This window comes from Lagopus leucura, unplaced genomic scaffold (assembly GCF_019238085.1).
Source record: "Lagopus leucura isolate 7727_CA_CO unplaced genomic scaffold, USGS_WTPT01 Super-Scaffold_100064, whole genome shotgun sequence".
Classification (NCBI taxonomy): domain Eukaryota; kingdom Metazoa; phylum Chordata; class Aves; order Galliformes; family Phasianidae; genus Lagopus; species Lagopus leucura.
Window position 1 is genome coordinate 919014 of NW_024962308.1, and position 18378 is coordinate 937391.

Genomic DNA, 18378 nt, shown 5'->3' on the forward strand with positions numbered 1-18378 from the left:
TGGATGGAGCAGGAGCAGGCAGGCCAGGTGTGCAGGTGTTTGTACAGCTGCTCCCAGGGACTTCCCGAGCCGTGCTGGCTCTTGTCTCTCGCTCCTGGAATGAGCCGTTCTGTGGGTTTGATGGGTTTTGGTGCTGCTTTCTGCTTTGTAGTAGGATATCTGCATTCAAATGGAGACGTTGCTGTTTTGTCTGCCCTCAGTACCAGCCTGGATCTGTCTCTGGGAAGACTGAAGGACCCCCAGATTCCTTCACATGTGATAGCTGCCTACAAGCTGATGGATATTGCTTGGCATATATGGTACAAACAGCTACAAGGCTGTTGTTGGCTGGGGCAGCTCCTGGTTAGGTCCGCCTTTATCTGTCCATGCAATTCAAATTGTGTTTGCATCCAGCCAGCTGCAGGCAGTAGTTTTGGTGCAAAGTTTTGCCATCAGAGAATAAGGGCTGCTGCTCCAGGGCCTCATTTCCAGCAGAAAAACATGGAGCCTGTAAGCTCCAAGCAGAGTGGAACCCAGTGGGACTGGTAGCTCCACACAGGACGTGGTCAGGACAAGAAGAATCCAAGCACCCACTGAGCAAAGCACCTGAATGCACATCCTTGCACTTCTCCCACAGAACCACCGGTGCACTGTCATGCAAATAATGCAGGCAGGACACTTACAGGCTTCTTTTTATTAAAAGACATTTTCAGAAAAGATATTTTAGTACAAAAAAAAAAAAAAAAAAAAACCACCAACAAAAAAACGTTTAAAATACACAAACTACAGCTGTTGTTTTCCAGCGCCGACGCTTATAAATTACACCACATTAACACTGCATTTAAATACGGAAACAAATTAGAACGAGAAGTTCATCAAAAAGATCCAACATCCTACAAAGGCTATTTACAATATTTAGCAGCTAGGAGCTCTAGCACGGCAGTCAATATGACTTCAATAGGGCAGGATGCTTGGGAAGCCCCAAGACGGCAGCTTGGCCCGTAACAGTTTTTGGGGATCTGTTTCACCCATCCCAGGGCAGAGCTGCACCCAGCCAGGCAGTGCAGCTCTTGCAGGGCAGCCCCGATGTCCCCTGGCCTTTAGGGTGTGCAGGAGGGGCTGTGCAAAGGATGGGGACTCTTTTTGGAGAAGGCATTACTCCAGGCTGTGAGAGCTCTGGGCTGTGAGAGCACACAGCTGGCAGCAGGACACTGGTTTCCCATGGATGGGCGCTGCTCCATGCGCGTGTTGTCCCAGCACACGTCCCACTGCTGAGCTCCAGGCTGAGCCATGACTCAGTCCCCAGCACCCCCCCACAGCTGCCTGCATCGTCTTGCTCATCGCTTCCCGGAGCTGTGAGCATTTTTCCCAGCTCTGAACAAATTCCAGCCAGCTTTCAAGCTTTGGGGGCAGGGAAACTGAGGGAGCTCGAGGTGCCCTTCTCCCAGAGGAGTCCCGCATCCTCCCAGTGACGCCCACATGTCCCTGTTTATTGCAGGGGAGTTCGCCTACGTGGCATTCTGAGGTCCCTTCCACCTCTAAAGATTCTGTATTCCCATTGGGTTGGAGTCACCAGAGCAGGGCTGTGAGGCAGAAATGAGATGGAGCTGCCATGGCTCCCACCCCATGTGGCTGAGGAGTGGGGGAAGAGGGCTGGGGACACTCATAGGGGATGCATACGGTCACAGGTGGGGTCAACAGTGAGAGGTGGGACACGGCGAGGCTCAGCACCCAACTGGGTGCAGGGCAGTGAGAGAACCTCCCGTGCTTTCTTTCATCCCAGCCCAGCAAAACCAGCACGGAAGTGTTCAGACAGGGCAGAAAGCACCAGAAGGCTGCAGCGACCACTGCAGGGCTCGAGGCGTGCGGGCGGCCCGACCCCCGGCATGCTCTGGAGGTCAACCTCCTGCTTTGGAAACCCCCATCCGGGGGCTTCAGTGACATGGAGCTGCTTTACTTGAATGAAGAGCTGCACTGCGCCAGCAAAGAGAAACACACCTCGGGGGTCTCCGCGGGGAGGGTGGATTTGTTTCCTGTAAACACCAACTGATGGAGCTCGCGACCGCGCTCCGCAGGGAAGGTCAAGTCTGAAACGGCAGCTTTAGGGCTCTGCTTCCAGCACTGTGGGTTGGATTTTCATGGTGGTTGATTTCAGAGGGTAGTATCTGCCCTTCCAAGTCTTCCAAAAGATGCCCTGCTTGCGTTCGTGCCTCTGGCGAGGGATGGAGCGGAAGTACTTCCCATTGAGGTTGGCGTGGCCGCAGGTGCTGAACCACCACCCACCTGCAATGCAGAGCAGGGTTTAACACACAGCACTTCTCCAGAATCAAACCCACCCTCAAGGCAGCTGCTGTCCCCATTTCCCCCACGCTTCAGAGCTCACAGGGCCTCGTGAACCCTTGAGGAATCCCATGTACTGGTGATCTCCGAATGGATCCAGAAAAGCTGGCAGCCAGCAAAGCTGTCACAAAGACAGATGCTTGGCCAAGACCTGAGCCATGATCCCTACATGGCTTCAGCATCCCTCCCTGTATCTGCATGGCTCCTCCCAAGGACCCCTCCTGCAGCAATCCCAGGATGCTGGGAGCAACACAGGCTCAGCATCAAAGGGCTGAATTGATCCATGGCTGCCCAACCACAGCTACCTCCCAGGGCCTCCCTCCAGGAGGGAAATGGCACATCACACACCAGGCTGGATGTGGCTCTGGGCAGCCTGGTCTGGTGGTTGGTGACCCTGCACATAGCGGGAGGGTTGGAACTGGATGATCATTGCTGTCTTTTCAACTCAGGCCATTCTAGGATTCTATGATCCCTTGGAAGAGGAAGAGCCCACACTGACCTGAGAGGTGCTTGGCACAGTTTGTGTCCGCTTTGAGATCATGGTCACGATCCCGAGTGGAGAAGGGCAGCTGCCTAAAGTCCCCAATGGCATTTTCCAATTCTCCAGACAGAGGTCCCAGCAGGTTGAGTGTGTAGGCTGTGCTCTCCCCACCGAGGCTGAACTCAAACTGAATCTCCTGGGAGTTTCCCTCCCAGTCTTCCAGCTCAATCAGGAGGTTGTACCTTCCCTCCTGGACCAGGTGATGGATCTTCTCCAAGCCCAGCCAGAAGTCACCTGAAACACAGATGGTCTTCTGTGGTCCCAGGGATACAAAGATGTGGTGCAGAACAGACATACAAACAGGATTCAAGGGCAAGAAAGACCCCAAACCCAGACCCTGCAGCTTTCGAGTTGCTGTCTGCATGTGCAGGACCAGTCAGAGAGACAAATGCTCTGGGGGTGCCAGCAGTGTCCCCCCCCTCCTCATCCCAACACTGCTCCTGCACATGGAGGTCTACAGGAGGAGTTGAGGGGGAATTAATTGTCCTAATTCAGTTATCACATGTCCTGTGCTAAGACAGATATCACCATCCACCTACCATGAAGGTCTCCAAAGCCATTCTTGTAGGCATCCCAAAGCTGGTCAAAGTCCACAGAGCCATCTGTACGCCTCTGGATCACCGTCCAGCCACCTTCTGCAGGGGGGAAAAGACACATTTCAGGGCTGCTGTTGGCAAGAGCACCGTGCAAAGCACTGCGAGATGCACGGCATCTCCTCCGCTATACCTGCAGTCATGTCACAGTAGACTTTGAAGGGCTGGGACCCCGAGGGCTGCACCTGGAAGACCCCGCTGCTTTGCTGCCCAGCCAGGAAGAGCTGCTGGCAGTCCTCTGGGAGCTCTGCTGGAAGAAGGGGAAAGAGTCTGAGAAGTCGGCCCCACACCCGCAGCCTGGCTGCTGCTCCTGCCACAGCCCCGCACGCGCAGCTCGACGGGAGCCGCACACATCAGCATCAGATGCGTGCTGAGATGAATCCCTGGCTCTGCAGAGCTTTGAACGCCAGTGACCCAATATCTTCCCACTGCTCCAAAGGCAGCTCCTCGGGCTCCCGTCCAAGAGAGAAGCCGGGCACGGGGCCAGGCTGCAGTGACCCAGGGCTGGACAGAACGCTCTCCAGCGGGGCAGACACCCGCAGTGCCCTGCAGGGATGGCCCACAAGCAACCACCTGCAAGAGGAAAGCTTCACCTCCCCCCGCCCCCCCTTCACAGCTCTGAGCTTCCACTTCTCCCCTTCTGCCTGTCGGGGACTTTGTCCCCAGCTGCCAGCAAAGCACGTTACAACAGCACTGATAAAAGTCCATCCAGGAACCAGCGCCCGCAATGCACGAGGTGGGGAAAAAAAGGAGAAAAGGAAGAAAAAAAAAAAAAAAAAAAAGCAGCCCTGTTACAAAACCCAGAGTCAAAAGGCCGAAGGAGGATGTGAGGGGACTTCAGCCTCTGGGCTGTGGGGTGCCGGCACGTCAAGGGGCTCTTTGTGTGCAGGGACAGGTGCCCCCGGCCCCATCACCCCACACAAAGCTGCTCTGTTCCCCGGGCAGCTCTGGGTGTGGGGTGACTGCGTGAGGCTCACAGCTGCCACTGGGAGGTGATGGGACCCCAACACCGGGCCAGCCCTCACCGTGTGCCCCCACGGCATTGGGGTCCCTCGCCCGCAATAGCAGCCCACAGAGTCTGGGAAGGGAGGGAGGCTTCTCTGCGTGGCCACAGGGCTGCATCCAGAGCCAGAGAGGGGAATGGGGCCTTTGGGGGGAGGACATTGCCTGCAGGGCATCACCCTGGCCCCCTCCTCTTTGGGAGGCTGGAGTCAGCCGTGGAGAAAAGGTCAGCAGTGGGGGGAGAGGGGGTGGCAATGTGACACCCGCTGCCACCTCTCACCCACTTCCCCCCTCCCCCATCAGCCCCCCGCTGCGAACTTTTCTCTCCTCAGATGTCCCCCCCCCTCCATGCCCACCACTGCAGCCCGGCCCTGGGAAGCATCTCGCAGCCCCCAGCACTGCTCTGTGTGAGGACCACCACATTCCTGCAGGCCCACCGATGGGCTCCAGCACTGCCTGCAGCATCCTTTGTGACCTCCCCCCACAGACACCAACAGAGCGCTGGGTGCCACCAAGGCCACTGCAAGCATTGTGCATCACAGCACACAAAGCGCCCAGCATCACTCTGCTCGCTTTCTAAGTAATAAAAGCAGCCAGAGAAGCCAGAGGGGGCTCAGGGGAAGGAGCCCCTTAGGTGATGCCCAGCAAGAGTGGCTCATGCAGATGCAGCAACTCCTCACCTCCTCCCAGCAATGATGGAGCCAGCGAGCGCTCAGGTACGATTCCCTGTGCATTAGCCAGCCCTGCCCCCTGGTTGTTCTCTTCTCCCCCCTCCTCCCCGCTGATTTCTGGCCAAGCACATTGCGCTCTTTCTCTCTTCTGTTCTCCCAGTGCAACGGGGACTTTTTTGAGCAGCTGAATGAAATGCAGCTGCTTGAACAGCCTCAGCTCAATCTTTGTTTGAGGAACAAACTCATTCGCTCCAGTTTGCGTTGCACACCCGTATGGCACTGGCAAAACAAGAAGACCTCCTGGCTGCTCAGCATGTTTTCCTTTCCCTCCCTCTTTATTCAACCAAACAAGACTCCTAACCAGCACAGCTTGCTGGAGCAGCCCCAGGCACGGCACCCTGTTCACCCAGCAGATCTCCAGGCACACAGAGGTCACCAACCCGGGATAAACACAGAGCTATCTGCAGGCAGGGCGTGCCCCCCCTGCCCCCCCCAGCTGTCTGCATCTCCTGCCCCCCGCCAGCCCCAACCCCATTATTTTGGAGTCCCAGCGCCACGGGGAGAGTGGGGCTTTACCCTTCCCCTACTGGGCCGGCTGCCAGAGCGCACAGCCTCTGCCTAAAGATGTGATCCTCTTTCTGTGAGCGATTAAACCTTTCACTCTCCAGGCTGCTTCAAACCTTCAACTTTCACATGCTTGGCGCGCTGCCATCCCTGGCCCCAAAAAAAAAACTCGTGTTCGCTGGATGCGAATGAAAGGGTCTTTTTGAAAACTCTGCTGGTGGAGTTCATTGCTGATCCCTGACATTGGGCAGGGAGCAGCCGCAGGCACAAGGAGAAGCGCTACTGCGAGCCCCCCAGGCAGGGGGCACGGGGCCGGCCTGCCAGGGTATCGTCTGCTTTAAGGTTTGCCAGAAAACTCGACTCAGCTTGGTAATGAAAGGAAGCCAATTTGTTTTCTGACGGCGATATCAACAACAGGGATCAGGAGAGCACGAGGGAGCGGAGGGCTCTGCAGGGCGGGGAGGAAGCACAGATGGATGGAGGGATGCCTGGTGCGTGGGGATGCTGATGGGAGCTGCAGGGCACATGGTGCTGAGCTCACACCCTTCCCTCACACCGTCCCCACGGGCCGTGGGTCTTCTCTGCGCCCCACAGCTGCAGCCAGCAGCCAGCACAGAGGCCGGAGTCTGACACCAGTAACAAGCAAAGCCGCTGCCTCACACTGCGCCTTCGGCACAGCCCAGACCTGAGAGCAGGGCAGGAGACGCTGCCAAGGGTGAGTCACAAAGCAGAGAGCTGGGAGAACAATCCTCCAGCTCAACAGCCCCGCTTGGAGCGAGGGAAGCAGCACACAGCCCTGCTGCAGGCTGGATGGGCTCTGGAGCACCGCATCGCTCTCTGCTTACTGCCCAGGCTTTGTTTTGCTCACGCCGTGCTGAGGCACGCCACTGACAGCTCTGCACACACAAACCCGCGTGTGCTTTCCCCTGTGTTAAACCCTAGGATTCCCTGTGGATTCTCGCCCTGTTTGGCTCAGGCTGGACATCCCCAGACAGCTGCACAGACGCTTCCCCAGCGCCGCGACTGAGCTGACACAACAGCAGAGCAGCTGCTCCCTGCAGTGACCTCTGCAGGACCGCTGCTTCCCGGCTGCAGCACAACGGCACAGAAATGCTGCTCGGTGCTGCTCCTCCGACCCCACCAGCAGGAGGATGCACCCGGCACAATGGGGAGGATTCAGATATGACACTGCCTTGCATGTTTCCCAGGGCTGCGAGCCTCCAGCTCCTCTGCTCCCAGGTGTTTGCTTTGCACTCTGAGCAGTGCAAGCTGAGGCATCTGTCCTTTTTGTCTACGAGACCCAAATGTGAGCAGAGGAAGAGGGATGCACACAGACCTCGCTGCACATCGTGGTCCTGGGCACCGTCCTGCTGCTCCCCTGCACCCCGGGGACAGTTGACAGCAGGGGAAGAGAAGCCAACTCCAAGAGCAGAAACAAATAGCTGCTCTCAGAGCTCCTCTGCTTCTCACTGCATTCTTAATATCAGGCAGAAAAATTCCCCTTAAACCCTTGAATTCCATCTGGACTAACACTGATCCCAATGGTCGGGTCCTACCCCCGTTTCAGCTCTCCCCCAGTCTGGCCCAGCCCCCAAGCCCCGGTTTTGCACACAAATCTCACACCCTGAACCGGGACAACTGAACCTTTTGTTTCTGCACGGCTGCAACTGCTGCTGCTGTGCTCCTGCAAGGCGAAGCAGGGCAGCACACGTTGATACTCACTGTGTGGCAGCACGGGCTCCACGCTCACATTATGGCTCTGGTTGGTGTGGCTGAAGCTTTTCTTTGGGTTTATCTTCCACTTTGAAGACTGTGTTTTGTTGTCCTTCAGATGTAAAGGGATCAGCAGGTTGACCTGAAAAAAAAAAATCCAGAAGCTGCAAGTCGGAACGGTTTTATCTCAGCTCATTCTCAGCGCTGCTGCCCAAGAATTCCAGACCAGAGCTGGGGCTGGGCTTGCCCAGAAAGCTTGAGGAACAGGAGGAATCTGGGGCAAGTTGTGGTTTTTCACACCCACGCTAATGAGTTTATTCTGCAGATAAACTAAATGGACCAACACAGAGAGGTTTGGTCCCTATACACGAATGTTTCACATTTCCCAGTGCCAATTCTCTGGAAGCTCCCAATTCTGTTTCATTTGGCTTATTTTTTTCACTACATATGCACCAGCACTGCGGTACAGGGACCAGGGCCTCGTCCTTCAGAGGACACTTGAAGCCAGGGCACAGCAGCAGTGCTGCTCCTTCTGCCACTGATGCTTTGTGCCAGCTGGCTGCAAGGGACAGGAGCTTGCTGTGCTCCTAGGAGCTGGGCAGGAGCTCACCTTGCTCTGCAGGCTTTTAATCTGCAGATTCTGCTTGTCCAGCTTGTACTGCTGCTGCTTGATCTTCTGCAGGAGCTCCTCAATTCTCGAGTTCTGGGCATCCATCAGGGTCTGCAGGGGAGGAAGAGCCCGGTGAACCCCGCAGCCACGGGCGCAGCCTGTGCATGCATGGCACGGAGCACCAGGGCAAGGTCCCCGCGGGCAGCTCGCAGTGTCCCCAGGTCGGGTGCTCCCAGTGCCCTGGGCAGGTCGGTTCCCTCCGTGCTGCTCCCCGTGTCCCAGCAGGGTTTGTCCCCCTGTGTGTTGGGAGGGTCGTCGGGTCCCCGGCGCCCTGCTCCACCCGGAGCGCTGTGATGGGGTCGGTGCTCCCACTCGGGTGAGGTCCCCTCCCATCCCCGTTTCTCCGGGTCGCTCCCGGTGCCCCATCGGGTCGGGTCCCATCAGCTCCGCTGTTCCCGTTCCCACCGCTCCCGCTCGATTCGGGTCCCCCTCCATCCCCAGGGGCTGCTCCCTCGGGTCTCCCCCGTTATGCCCATCGGGTCGGGTCCCCCCGGAGCCCTCCGCGTCTCCGCTCCGCGCCCACCTGCAGCGCTCCCAGGTCCTTGGAGCTTTGGTTCTCCGCCGGCCGCGCCTGCAGCGCCTGCCGCACGCGGCCCTCCAGCTGCTCCAGCCGGCCCTGGATCTCGGCTTTGTCGGCCGCCACCTCCTCCAACCGCTGCCGCAGCGCCTCGGAGAGGTTGAAGAGCTGCCGCCCGCGGCCCTCCAGCTCCCGCACGCTGGCCCGCAGCAGCTCTCCCTGCTCCTGCGTCTCCCGAGCCTGGCGCAGCAGCCGCCCCATGGAGCTGTTGTGGGCGCTCAGGCGGCTGCCGAGCTCCCGCATCTGCCCCTTGGTCCTGTCCACGTGCTCCTTCAAGCCGTGGCCGAGCTGCAGCAGCCCGTGGGCGATCACGTTCACCTCATCCCAGGAGGCGAACTGCGCCCTCCGCTCTTTGCCGCCCGCCGCCGGCCGCCGTTCGGTCCCGGTTCGGCCCATTCCCGGTGCGGGTCCCGCCGCCATCCCCGCCGCCGCGGCGCACAGCAGCAGCGCTGCCCCGGAGAGCTGCATGACCGCCGGTCCCGATGTGCACCCAGCCGCCGCGCCGCCCCTTTTATCGGCACCCGGGCGGAGAGCCGCGCATCGCTGCGGGGAATGCCCGCCCCGCGCCCGCCCCGCGCCGCCCTTCCCCGCCGCTTTGTTCGCCTTCCCCGCGCCGAGCCCAACCCCGGCCCTTCCCGCAGCCCCAACCGAGCAGCCCCGGCTCATCCCCCCTCCAAACCCTTACGGACCCGGTTCCGAGAATCCACCCGGGGCAGCCCGGCCGCTCCCCTGTGAGCCCCGCCCTGCCCGTGCCTGGCATTGCTGTCTGTCTCCTCTCCATCTCGTCCCCATCGCCACTACTTTGCCGTCCAAACCTCACCCCCGTCCCTTCCCCATCCCATCCGTTCTCCATCCTGTCTCTTCCCCATCCTCATCCTTATTTCCAAATTCCATCCATACCCAACCGCCATTTCCATTTCTTCCACATCCCATTCTCATCCCTATCTCCATCCTCACCCCTTCCCCATTCCATCACTATTCCTTCCCTCTCCCCACCCCCACCATTTCTGCATCCAAACCCCATACCCATCTCTTCCCCATCCTCATCCCCATCCCATTCCCTCCCATTCCCATCTCCATTTCCATTCCTTACCCATCACATTCCCATCCCTTTCTCCATCCTCATCTCTTCCTCACCCCATCCCCATTCCTATTCCATCCCCATTCCCACTGCCATTCCTATTCCTTCCCTGTCCCATCCCATCTTTTCCCCACTCCTGCCCCATTCCCATCCCCATTTCCATTTGTTGATCATCCCATTCCCATCCCTACCTCCATCCCCATCTCTTCCCCACTGCATCCCTATTCCCATTCCCATCCCCAATCTCCATCCTCATTCCCATTCTCATCCCTCTTCCCATCTCCATCTTCATCCGCATTCCCATCCCCATTCCCATCCCCATTCCAATTCCTATCCCCATCCCACCCCATCCCATCCCCATTTTCATTCCTACTCCCATCTCCATCCCCATCTCCATTCCTATTTTCATACCCAATCCCCTCTCCATCCCATCCCATCCCATCCCATCCCATCCCATCCCATCCCATCCCATCCCATTCCATTCCCATTCCCATTCCCATTCCCACCCCATTCCCCCTGCTGGCAGTCCCACCCACATCCTGGCTGCCCTCATTCCCTGAGCTTTGCCACTTGCCCCTATGGAGCTCCCACCCATGGGTGCTGTAGGTTCGGGGCTTACGAGCAGAGCTGCTCTGGGTGGAGAAGGAGACCCGCTCCTCTGAGTGCAGCCCATCCCCAGGAATGCCCCTCTGAGAGCTCATTCATCCCCCTCCATTCATTTGCAAACGTCTTTGACTCCGTCAGCAGCTCTTCCCTCGGGCGCTGCCTCTTCCCCTGGCTTAGAGGGATTTTCTGTCTGTGTTTTTTGGTTTGTTTTTTTTTCTTTCTTTCTTTTTTTCCTCCCCACGAAGGAATTCACGCTCCTTGGCCGCGCCGCTCCCGGCTCTGCAACAACAAAAAACGCCCGTTGCGGTCGCGTTCGGCCCCGTGTGTCACCACGGTGGGAGCCTGGGACACGGGGGGGTGACAGCGCTGGGGGGGGCAACCGCAGCCCTGCACGGCGCCAGCGCGGGGTTCCCCTCCCCCTCAAAAATCAAAGCTATGGAAAATCTCTTTCTCTCCGTCCTGCCACCTTTGGGCGCCCAGGAAAGAGGCAGCGCTGTGCCCGCGGGGCCGGAGGTCGGAGCGCCCCCAGAGCCCCGGCAGCGGGGAAGCGCAGAGCTCGGAGCCATTGGGCCGAACGGGGCAGCACGGCTCCGCGTGTTGACAATTCCTGCGGGTTAATGATGTCACGGTAAATGAATCCTGTGAGTAACTCAGCTCCCTGCCCCGCCGTTACCCAACATCAGAGTTCGTCCCACATCGCAGCCTGGGGAGCAGCGGGGTTACGTGGGGTCCTGGAGCAAACGTAACTGCAGTGCTGATTTGTAATGGTTGTGTTGAGAGGCAACGCGAGGAGCCCGAACCCTTCCGGAAGCTGCATGATTGATGCATTTTACTCGGGATGTGTTTTCCTATTGGGACGATGCCAGTTTGCCCTGAGATATATGAATTTTTAACACTCGAAAATGAAAAGCTCCCCTCTGAGGCCCCGAGCTACCTGTGAATGGGAATGGAGTAATGGGAAGCTGCATGCAACTTTAAATAGAGCTTAAAATGGAGTCTGGTGGCTCTCAGTGTATTTCCAGCACCCCATTCTGCCCTGCATGGAAAAGAGGCTCCAGCACGGCTGGCTGCTCCCTGGGCTGTGCTGGGCAGGGCTGGAGTTTGCTGGCACACAGGACATAATGGTGGCACTGACATAACGGGGGTGATGCTGTCTCTTTCCTTTGGCTGTGGGGACAGAGGACCACACAGCCCCCACCCACGACAGATCCTGCAAGGGGTCCCAGCCCAGCAGATCCTGCAGCCTGTGGGACCTCGCAGCAGCCCAGGGAGCAGCAGGGCACTTGGTGGTGCCTCCCAGGTCTCTGCCCGTTCCATTGGCTTCATCCCCTGGCCCCAACAGGGTCGAAAGCAGTTAATTGTTGTTAATTTTAGGGGTATCTATCTCTGCAGGCACAGGGGACCCTCCGTATCATCACCCCCATCCCATCGTTATTGCAGTCACCGTCTCCATTATCAGCCCCATCCCCAGATTAGATCCCATCACCTCCCCATCCCCATCCCCACTTCCATCACATCCCCATTTCTTCCCCATTCTCATTCCTATCTCCATCACCTCTCCATTTCCACCCTATCCTCACTACCATCTCCATCCCCACCCTTCATCCTCTTTCCAAACCCCATCCCCATTCCATCCCATCCCCATTCCATCCCCACCCTCATCGCCTCCCTATCCCCATCTCCATCCCCACCCTCATCCTCTTTCCAACCCCATTTCCATCCCATCCTCATCCTCATCCCCATTCCTATCATCTTCCCATCTCCATCCCAATACTCATCCCATCCTCATTACCATCTCCATCCCCACTCCCCCAACTTCTTTCCAATCACCATCCCTATCCCACTCCATCCCCGTCCTCACCCCACTCCACCCCCATCCCCATCTCTGTCCCCATCTCCATCCCTGTCACCTCCACATCCCATCCTCATTACCATCTCTCCCATTCTCTTTCCTACCCCCATTTGCATTCCATCCCCATCACCTCCCCAACTCCATTACCACCCCCTCTCCATCTCCACCCCATCCTCACTACCATCTCCACCCCCACCCCTCATCCTCTTTCCAGCCCCATCCCATCCACATTCCCATCACCTCTCCTTCCCCATCTCCATCTCTACCTTCGTCCTCTTTCCAACTCCATCCCCATCCCTATCACCTCCCCTTCCCCAAAGCCATCCTTATCCCATCCTCATTACCATCTTCATCCCCAACCCCCCAACCTCTTTCCAATCCCCATACCCACTCCCATCCTCTTTCAAACCCCCATTCCCATCCCATCCCCATCCTCACCCTCATCTCTATCACCTCCCCATCCCCATTTCCACTGCCATTTCCATCCTCATTACCACATCCATCCCTACCCCCCTCCTCTTTCCAAACCCGATTCTCAACTCCATCCTCTTTCCAATCCCTCTCCCCACCCCGGCTCCCCCCATGTAGGGTGTGAGGGCACCAACCCCCACTTCTGCACCAGGAAATCCCACAGGCAGTGCCGGCACTGCACCCATCCCTGCACTGCTTCCATTTCTCACACCACTTGGCTCTGTGCTCCTTTCTTCCCCGGATTCCTCCTTTCCATGACTGCTTCGCATTGCCTTCCTTGCAGCCTCTCTTCCAGGCACTGCGCCGTCAGCTCCCCCAGCACATCTGGCTGCACACCAGCAGCGGGCAGCTCCAGCCACGGGCGCCTTTGTTCTCTGCCTTTCTCCATCCCGCTCCTTCCCACGCTGACCCCCAGGTCATTGTGTGAAAGTTCGGCCCTGCCTGAACTCAAAGGCAGTTCCTCCTCCTGCTGCTCAGCCCCGGCGTGCCCTTATGGTTACAAACAGCCGACGTGAGGGAGACTCCAAGGAGAGGGGAATGGGCCATGTGTGAGTTGTGCCGTCACCGCTTTGGGGATAAATTTAGGTTTTGCAGTGGAACAATCGCTGTGTTGGAGGTCAGAGGGATTTCCCACCGGCGCTTCTCACCCAGACGGCGCTGGGTCAGCGGGCAGAAGGTCGCCCTTGCCAGGAAACCAGAGGGCTTTGGTGAACATGGGAGGCTCAGCAGGCAGAGAAATCGGACTCTTATTTTCACAGTCATCGCTCAATTGGAACAACATGTGTTTCCAATTAGCGGCTCTCCCTGCCTGGGCTCACAGCTCATCCACCCCAGGAGGGCGATGCGCATCGGAGCACGCCGTGTGCTCCCAGCCCCGCGGATCCCAGCCCAGGGCTGAGTGCTGCACTGTGCCCAGCCACAGCTTCACTGCTCCTTGAGGGGGCGATGGGGCACATGGGCACCTCGGTGCTTTTGTCACTGGCCTGGCCGGTGAAAGACTCTGCATTCATCGGTACAGAGGGGTATTAAATAACAGTGGGGCTGGTGTTGGTGGTCATAGTGGTAATGGTGGTGATGGTGGTGGTAATGGTTATAATTTCAATGGTCTTTATTTGGACAGTCATAGAAGAATTCTGTGATTCTTTGACTGCCTTGGCGATGGCGATGGCAGTGGTGATGGTGATGGTGATGGTAATAATTTGGGGCATCTACCTGCTATCAAGAGGCTGCTCTGCTTGGACAGCACTACTCCTGGAAATGACTGCAGCCTGGCAGGGTTTGGGCTCAGCCCTGCTGGGCACCATGGGCTGTGTGAGCTCCCCTTGGCCACCCTTACAGGAGCAGTGCCCAGACCTGGAGGCACTGAGAACAGCCTGGCACCCAAAGGCTCCCTCTGACTCCAGCAGCACTCAGTGCCTGCGGGTGACGACGACCCCCAGCCTGCTGGCACAGCACAAACCACTTTTTGGCCACATCGAGTGCTGCCCTCCGGGTCACCTCTGTGCCAAGGAAGACTCTGCCCAGCACTGGGTGCCAATGGCCGGTGAATGGGGTCTGGTGCTGAACCCATGGACCGCAGCAGTGACCTTGGGATGCTGCCTCCCCCTCTGCCCCTATGGGACCATGTCTGCTTTTCCCACGGGAAGGGAGATGTTGGCTCAGGACAGCACGGGCGATGGCCATGGGAATGCCAGGCAGAGCGGATACCCTTTATCTTTATCCTTCTCCTTCTTCTTATCCATCCAACAAAAAGGAAAAACACATGGGATTTTTGGCACAGTCCTGAAAGTCCCAGCTGAGAACCAAACCTCTGCCCAGCACCTTCCAGCTCGGTTCGTGGTTCAATCTCCATCCGGATCCACAGCCACGCACAGGAGCAGCCATGGTAACAGTGACACCCAGCCCAAAGGCACACTCAGAGGCACACGTACAGGAAAGCTGCACCGTGACGCATCCAGGAACTGGGAATATTTCCTGCTGCTGCAGATGGTCACATCAGCAGGTGATGGGAAGGGACAGCACAGCCCGGGGGACTGATGAGAGGTGACAGACTGCAGCTCCCCTTACCAAGGGCACATTCCTGCGGGGTCTGTGAATACGTTTTAGTCTTTATCGGAGGATTTTCCGGATTTTCACGCTGCAGCTCAGCAGCACAGGCAGCGTGAGGTGTTTGGGACGCACAGATCTCTGTGTCGGTGCCAGCACCTCCCGGATCCAAACAGGGCCAGTGTCACAGCCCTGAGCTGGTCCCAGCAGCAGGCCCAGACCCCACGGGCTGCTGAGTGACCACAATGACACCGACTGCTCTCCGGGTGATGCTGAGCCTCAGTGCAATGCTCTGTGTGCATGGGGACCCAGCACTGTGATCGTCACCACAGCTTCAGGGTGAGCAAGCAGCACCATGCTGGGTGCCTGCACAGCCACTGCATGAACGCAGCTTCAGAGCTCGGAGCTCACTGGCGTGATTCTGGGGGTCACCAGTGCTGGAGATGCCTTGAGCCCATGGGAGAGATGGATCCTCACTGCTGGCACGCCGTCCTTTAACCTTGGACTTTAGCAAAAGGGCCAAAAATAGCCGCCAAAAGGGAAGAGCCGACCTTTGCTATTTGAAGAAATGTTTGCACTGTCAGCACGAGCGCGGCTCGTTCGGGGGATTTTGTGAAAGGTGCCAGGCCAGGAGCTTCGTGCTCACCCCAACAGCAGCCAGGATCCCCACTGGGAGGAATGATCCTCCCCGGAATGTGAGCAGAGCTGCTGGGCTTCCCCAGAGTCAACAGTGCTCCTCTGCTCGAATGCACGGCTGTGGGGTGGGAAGGAGGGGGCGCTGACACTGGGAACGGACCCAGAAGTTGTTTGGGATTGAATGGCAAATCCTAACGCCGTGCTCATGGTTTGAATGTGCTAAAGCAAAGCATCCACTGGAGGAGCAGCGTGGGGACCCAGCACTGCATGGCCACAGCTGCACTGTATGGGTGACCCCGTGGTGCTATGGGGCCGATTCTGAGCGCTGCTGGCCCAGCCTCAGATCCCAAAAGTACACAGCCAGAGCGCTGCCCGCAGGTAACCCGCCCCACAGCTGCCGCCCGACCTTCCTGCCAGGCTGGACTGAAATTAGAAGCAATTAAAAATTAATCTTGGCGCGGGCTCAGATCAAACTTTCTACCCATTTTTAGCTGCATGTCGCTTTGGGGATGGCGTGCAACTGTGTTCAGCCAGTGATGCAATGTGTGCGGGGGTCTGCAGGGCGTGAACGGACCCGAGGGCAGCCAGTGGTCAGAGCTGAGGTGGGGAGAGCCGGGGTGAACAACCGGAGAGCACGGCTGCAGCAGTGCTGGGCTGATCCTGCAGGGCTTCGTGCCCGCCTCGCAAACAGACGGCTCTGTTCTCTGCTTCTCAGTTAATTCTTGCTCAGCGCCTTCATTCAGTTCATTCGTTTCCTCTTCCAAATGAAGAGGACTCACGGGATGAGGCATGCTCGGGGCAAAGCGAACAGAGCTGGGGCTGGGAGTGGGGACAGCAGAGGGGCTGAGCCACGGCCCCATAGCATTTCTCCTGCAGGGGCACCCGGCAGCCATGGCAGCACCCATGGGTGCTCATGGTGGGACCACTGCCACCTGTGCCACGATGCATCCCTGGGGCTGCCATAGCCATGGGACCTTCCCCAGTGTCCTCTCACGTTGTACCAACCTGTCCCCGCTGTCCCCACTGATCCGTCCCCACAATTCAAGGCTCCATTACAGAACCAGGTGAGCACCATTCTGGTGCTGATGCAGGAGCCCAGCGAGCCCCCGGGCCATCTGTCCCCAAGGAGCACCAGGGCTGGAAACAAGCAAAGCCCCCTAATGCCTGCAGTCAACATGGCTTTGATCCAGAGGAATGGGGAATTTCCAGCTCCTGCTCTCTGCTTTGGCATGGATGGCAACTGAGAAGGCCAGGTGTCGCATGATGAGTGGCTCTGGGAGGCAACCCAGCCAGGACATGGCCTGGGAGCTCGCGGGGAGGGCTCAGTGTGCTCAGGGGGCACCTGTCCTGGGTGAATCCATGGTGCCCTTGGCTGTGGCACTGCGGAGCCCCTGTCCCAGACACTGCTGCAGGTGTCAGACGGCGGCGGGGAGGAAAATGCCAACCCTCATTGATGTTACTGCGACAGCGAGCCCCAAACCTGACCAAACGGATCAGGCAGAGATGGGAGAGCTGAGCAATTAGTGCAGTTATTATTAGTGCTGTCAGAACGGGTTTGCAGATAGACAGGGTGGAGGAATCTGTGCCTGGTGTGGGAGAAGCGCTGGGGATGTGGCACCGCATGGGGATGTGCTCAGGAGTCCTGAGACGGGGACTGGGGACATGGCTGGGCATCAGAGTGAGCCAAAGGAGTGGGCAGGCACTGCTGCTGGTGTGGAGCCCTGAAATCACTGCTCTCATCACTCCTGCCAGGACTCCCAGCGATGCAGCACCAGGCGGAAAGGTGCCCCACCACTTTGTTGCTGTATGTAGGGCATCCCCAGGGAGCCCACAGCAGCTTGCGCCTCACCAGGGCTCCCCATGGTGCGCTCCAAGAGGCGCCTAATTCATCCTTTCAGAGCAGAGATCAGATGGATTAAGGCTTGCTGAACGCTTGCCAAAAGAATTGCCATTAGGCCCCGGAGAGCTTAATCTCCACTGGACTAAAAGCAGGCTGGCTCACCCTGTCTGTGAGGGGATCAGTGCCCAGGGCAGGATCTGGGGGGCTACGGGATCCTCCGTGTCCTGTAGCCCCAAGGCTGGTGCTGCTGTGCTCCAGCCCACGCTGCCCTGGGGTGTGATGCACAGGAACCACGGCGGGTGCTGCAACTCCGCATGCTGTTGTTCTCTGATGAGCTGTTCCCTGATTTCCTCACTTATCTCCTTGCAGATTAGCTTCCCCAAACTGCCCTTGCCCGCGTGCTTCTGGGCTGACTCACGTTTGTTATTTCCTGACCATATCTCTGATTTCCTTCTCTGCCCTCCTTCAGGGTCCGGCACTTCTCAGGGTGTCCCTGACCCACTGCTCCCCAACCTCAGGGCTGAGTTCGGGGACCATGAAGTCATAGAATATGACTCATATAGTCATAGAACCACAGAATCATAGAATCACAAGGTTGGAAACGACCTGCAGGATCATTTAGTCCAAGTCCTCCCACACTGCAGCACCCCACTGGTGTGGATGGAGGGCCCCACTGGTGTGGATGGAGGGCCCCACTGGTGCTAATGGAGAACCCCAAAGTTCTCCAGCATCCCTCCCCTCACCAGTACTGTATGGGTGAGTCTGGCTGCCTTCACAAAGAGCCATGAAAGCCTCCATGCCATCCCTGCTTGGACCAATGCAACTCTGGGGCCAGCAGCCTCCATCCCTCCTCATCCCCTCCTCTCCCCACTCCTGTCCCCTGGCTCTGTGGGTGGGGGCTGGGCACAACCCTCCTGTCCCCATCGAGATGATGCAAGCAGAGCTCGGTCAGCAGCGATATGCTGTTCCAGCAAAGCAAACACAGCTCTCAGCCTCGTGCCATTGCAACAGCCCCAGGAGCAATGTGCTGCCTGCATAGCGCTGGTGAGAGCCCGAGCCCATGGCTCTGCTGAAACACGAGCCCTGGGGCTGGGATGGGACCAAACACTGCCTACGTGCCCAAGGAAGTGCAAAGGATGTCTCCCAGTCGGTGACATTCCCACACCGGTGGCACAGGAACCAGGACCAGGAGTGGG

At 58.0% G+C, this 18378-nt stretch overlaps 2 protein-coding genes across 3 annotated transcripts; one reads left to right on the forward strand and one right to left on the reverse strand.

The window, feature by feature from the left end:
- Window positions 1–696: 696 nt before the first annotated feature.
- On the reverse strand, window positions 697–9118 carry ANGPTL4 (angiopoietin like 4). 2 transcript variants are annotated; one of them, XM_042886865.1, is made up of 7 exons: window positions 8597–9118; window positions 8014–8124; window positions 7413–7545; window positions 3587–3700; window positions 3400–3495; window positions 2819–3094; window positions 697–2262 (listed from the first exon to the last, which is right to left on the reverse strand). In XM_042886865.1, exons 1-7 carry the CDS (start codon window positions 9116–9118, stop codon window positions 2081–2083), a joined length of 1434 nt encoding a protein of 477 aa, XP_042742799.1. In that variant the 3' UTR covers window positions 697–2080. The 2 variants fall into 2 exon arrangements, with proteins under 2 accessions (XP_042742799.1, XP_042742801.1); XM_042886867.1 differs by having other exon boundaries at window positions 3587–3703; window positions 8597–9062.
- Window positions 9119–12611: 3493 nt separating this feature from the next.
- Window positions 12612–15770, forward strand: LOC122188487. The gene is made up of 2 exons (XM_042886844.1): window positions 12612–13208; window positions 13781–15770. The coding sequence occupies exons 1-2, from the start codon at window positions 13205–13207 to the stop codon at window positions 14695–14697; spliced, it is 921 nt and encodes a 306-aa protein (XP_042742778.1). The 5' UTR covers window positions 12612–13204; the 3' UTR covers window positions 14698–15770.
- The last annotated feature ends 2608 nt before the right edge of the window (window positions 15771–18378 follow it).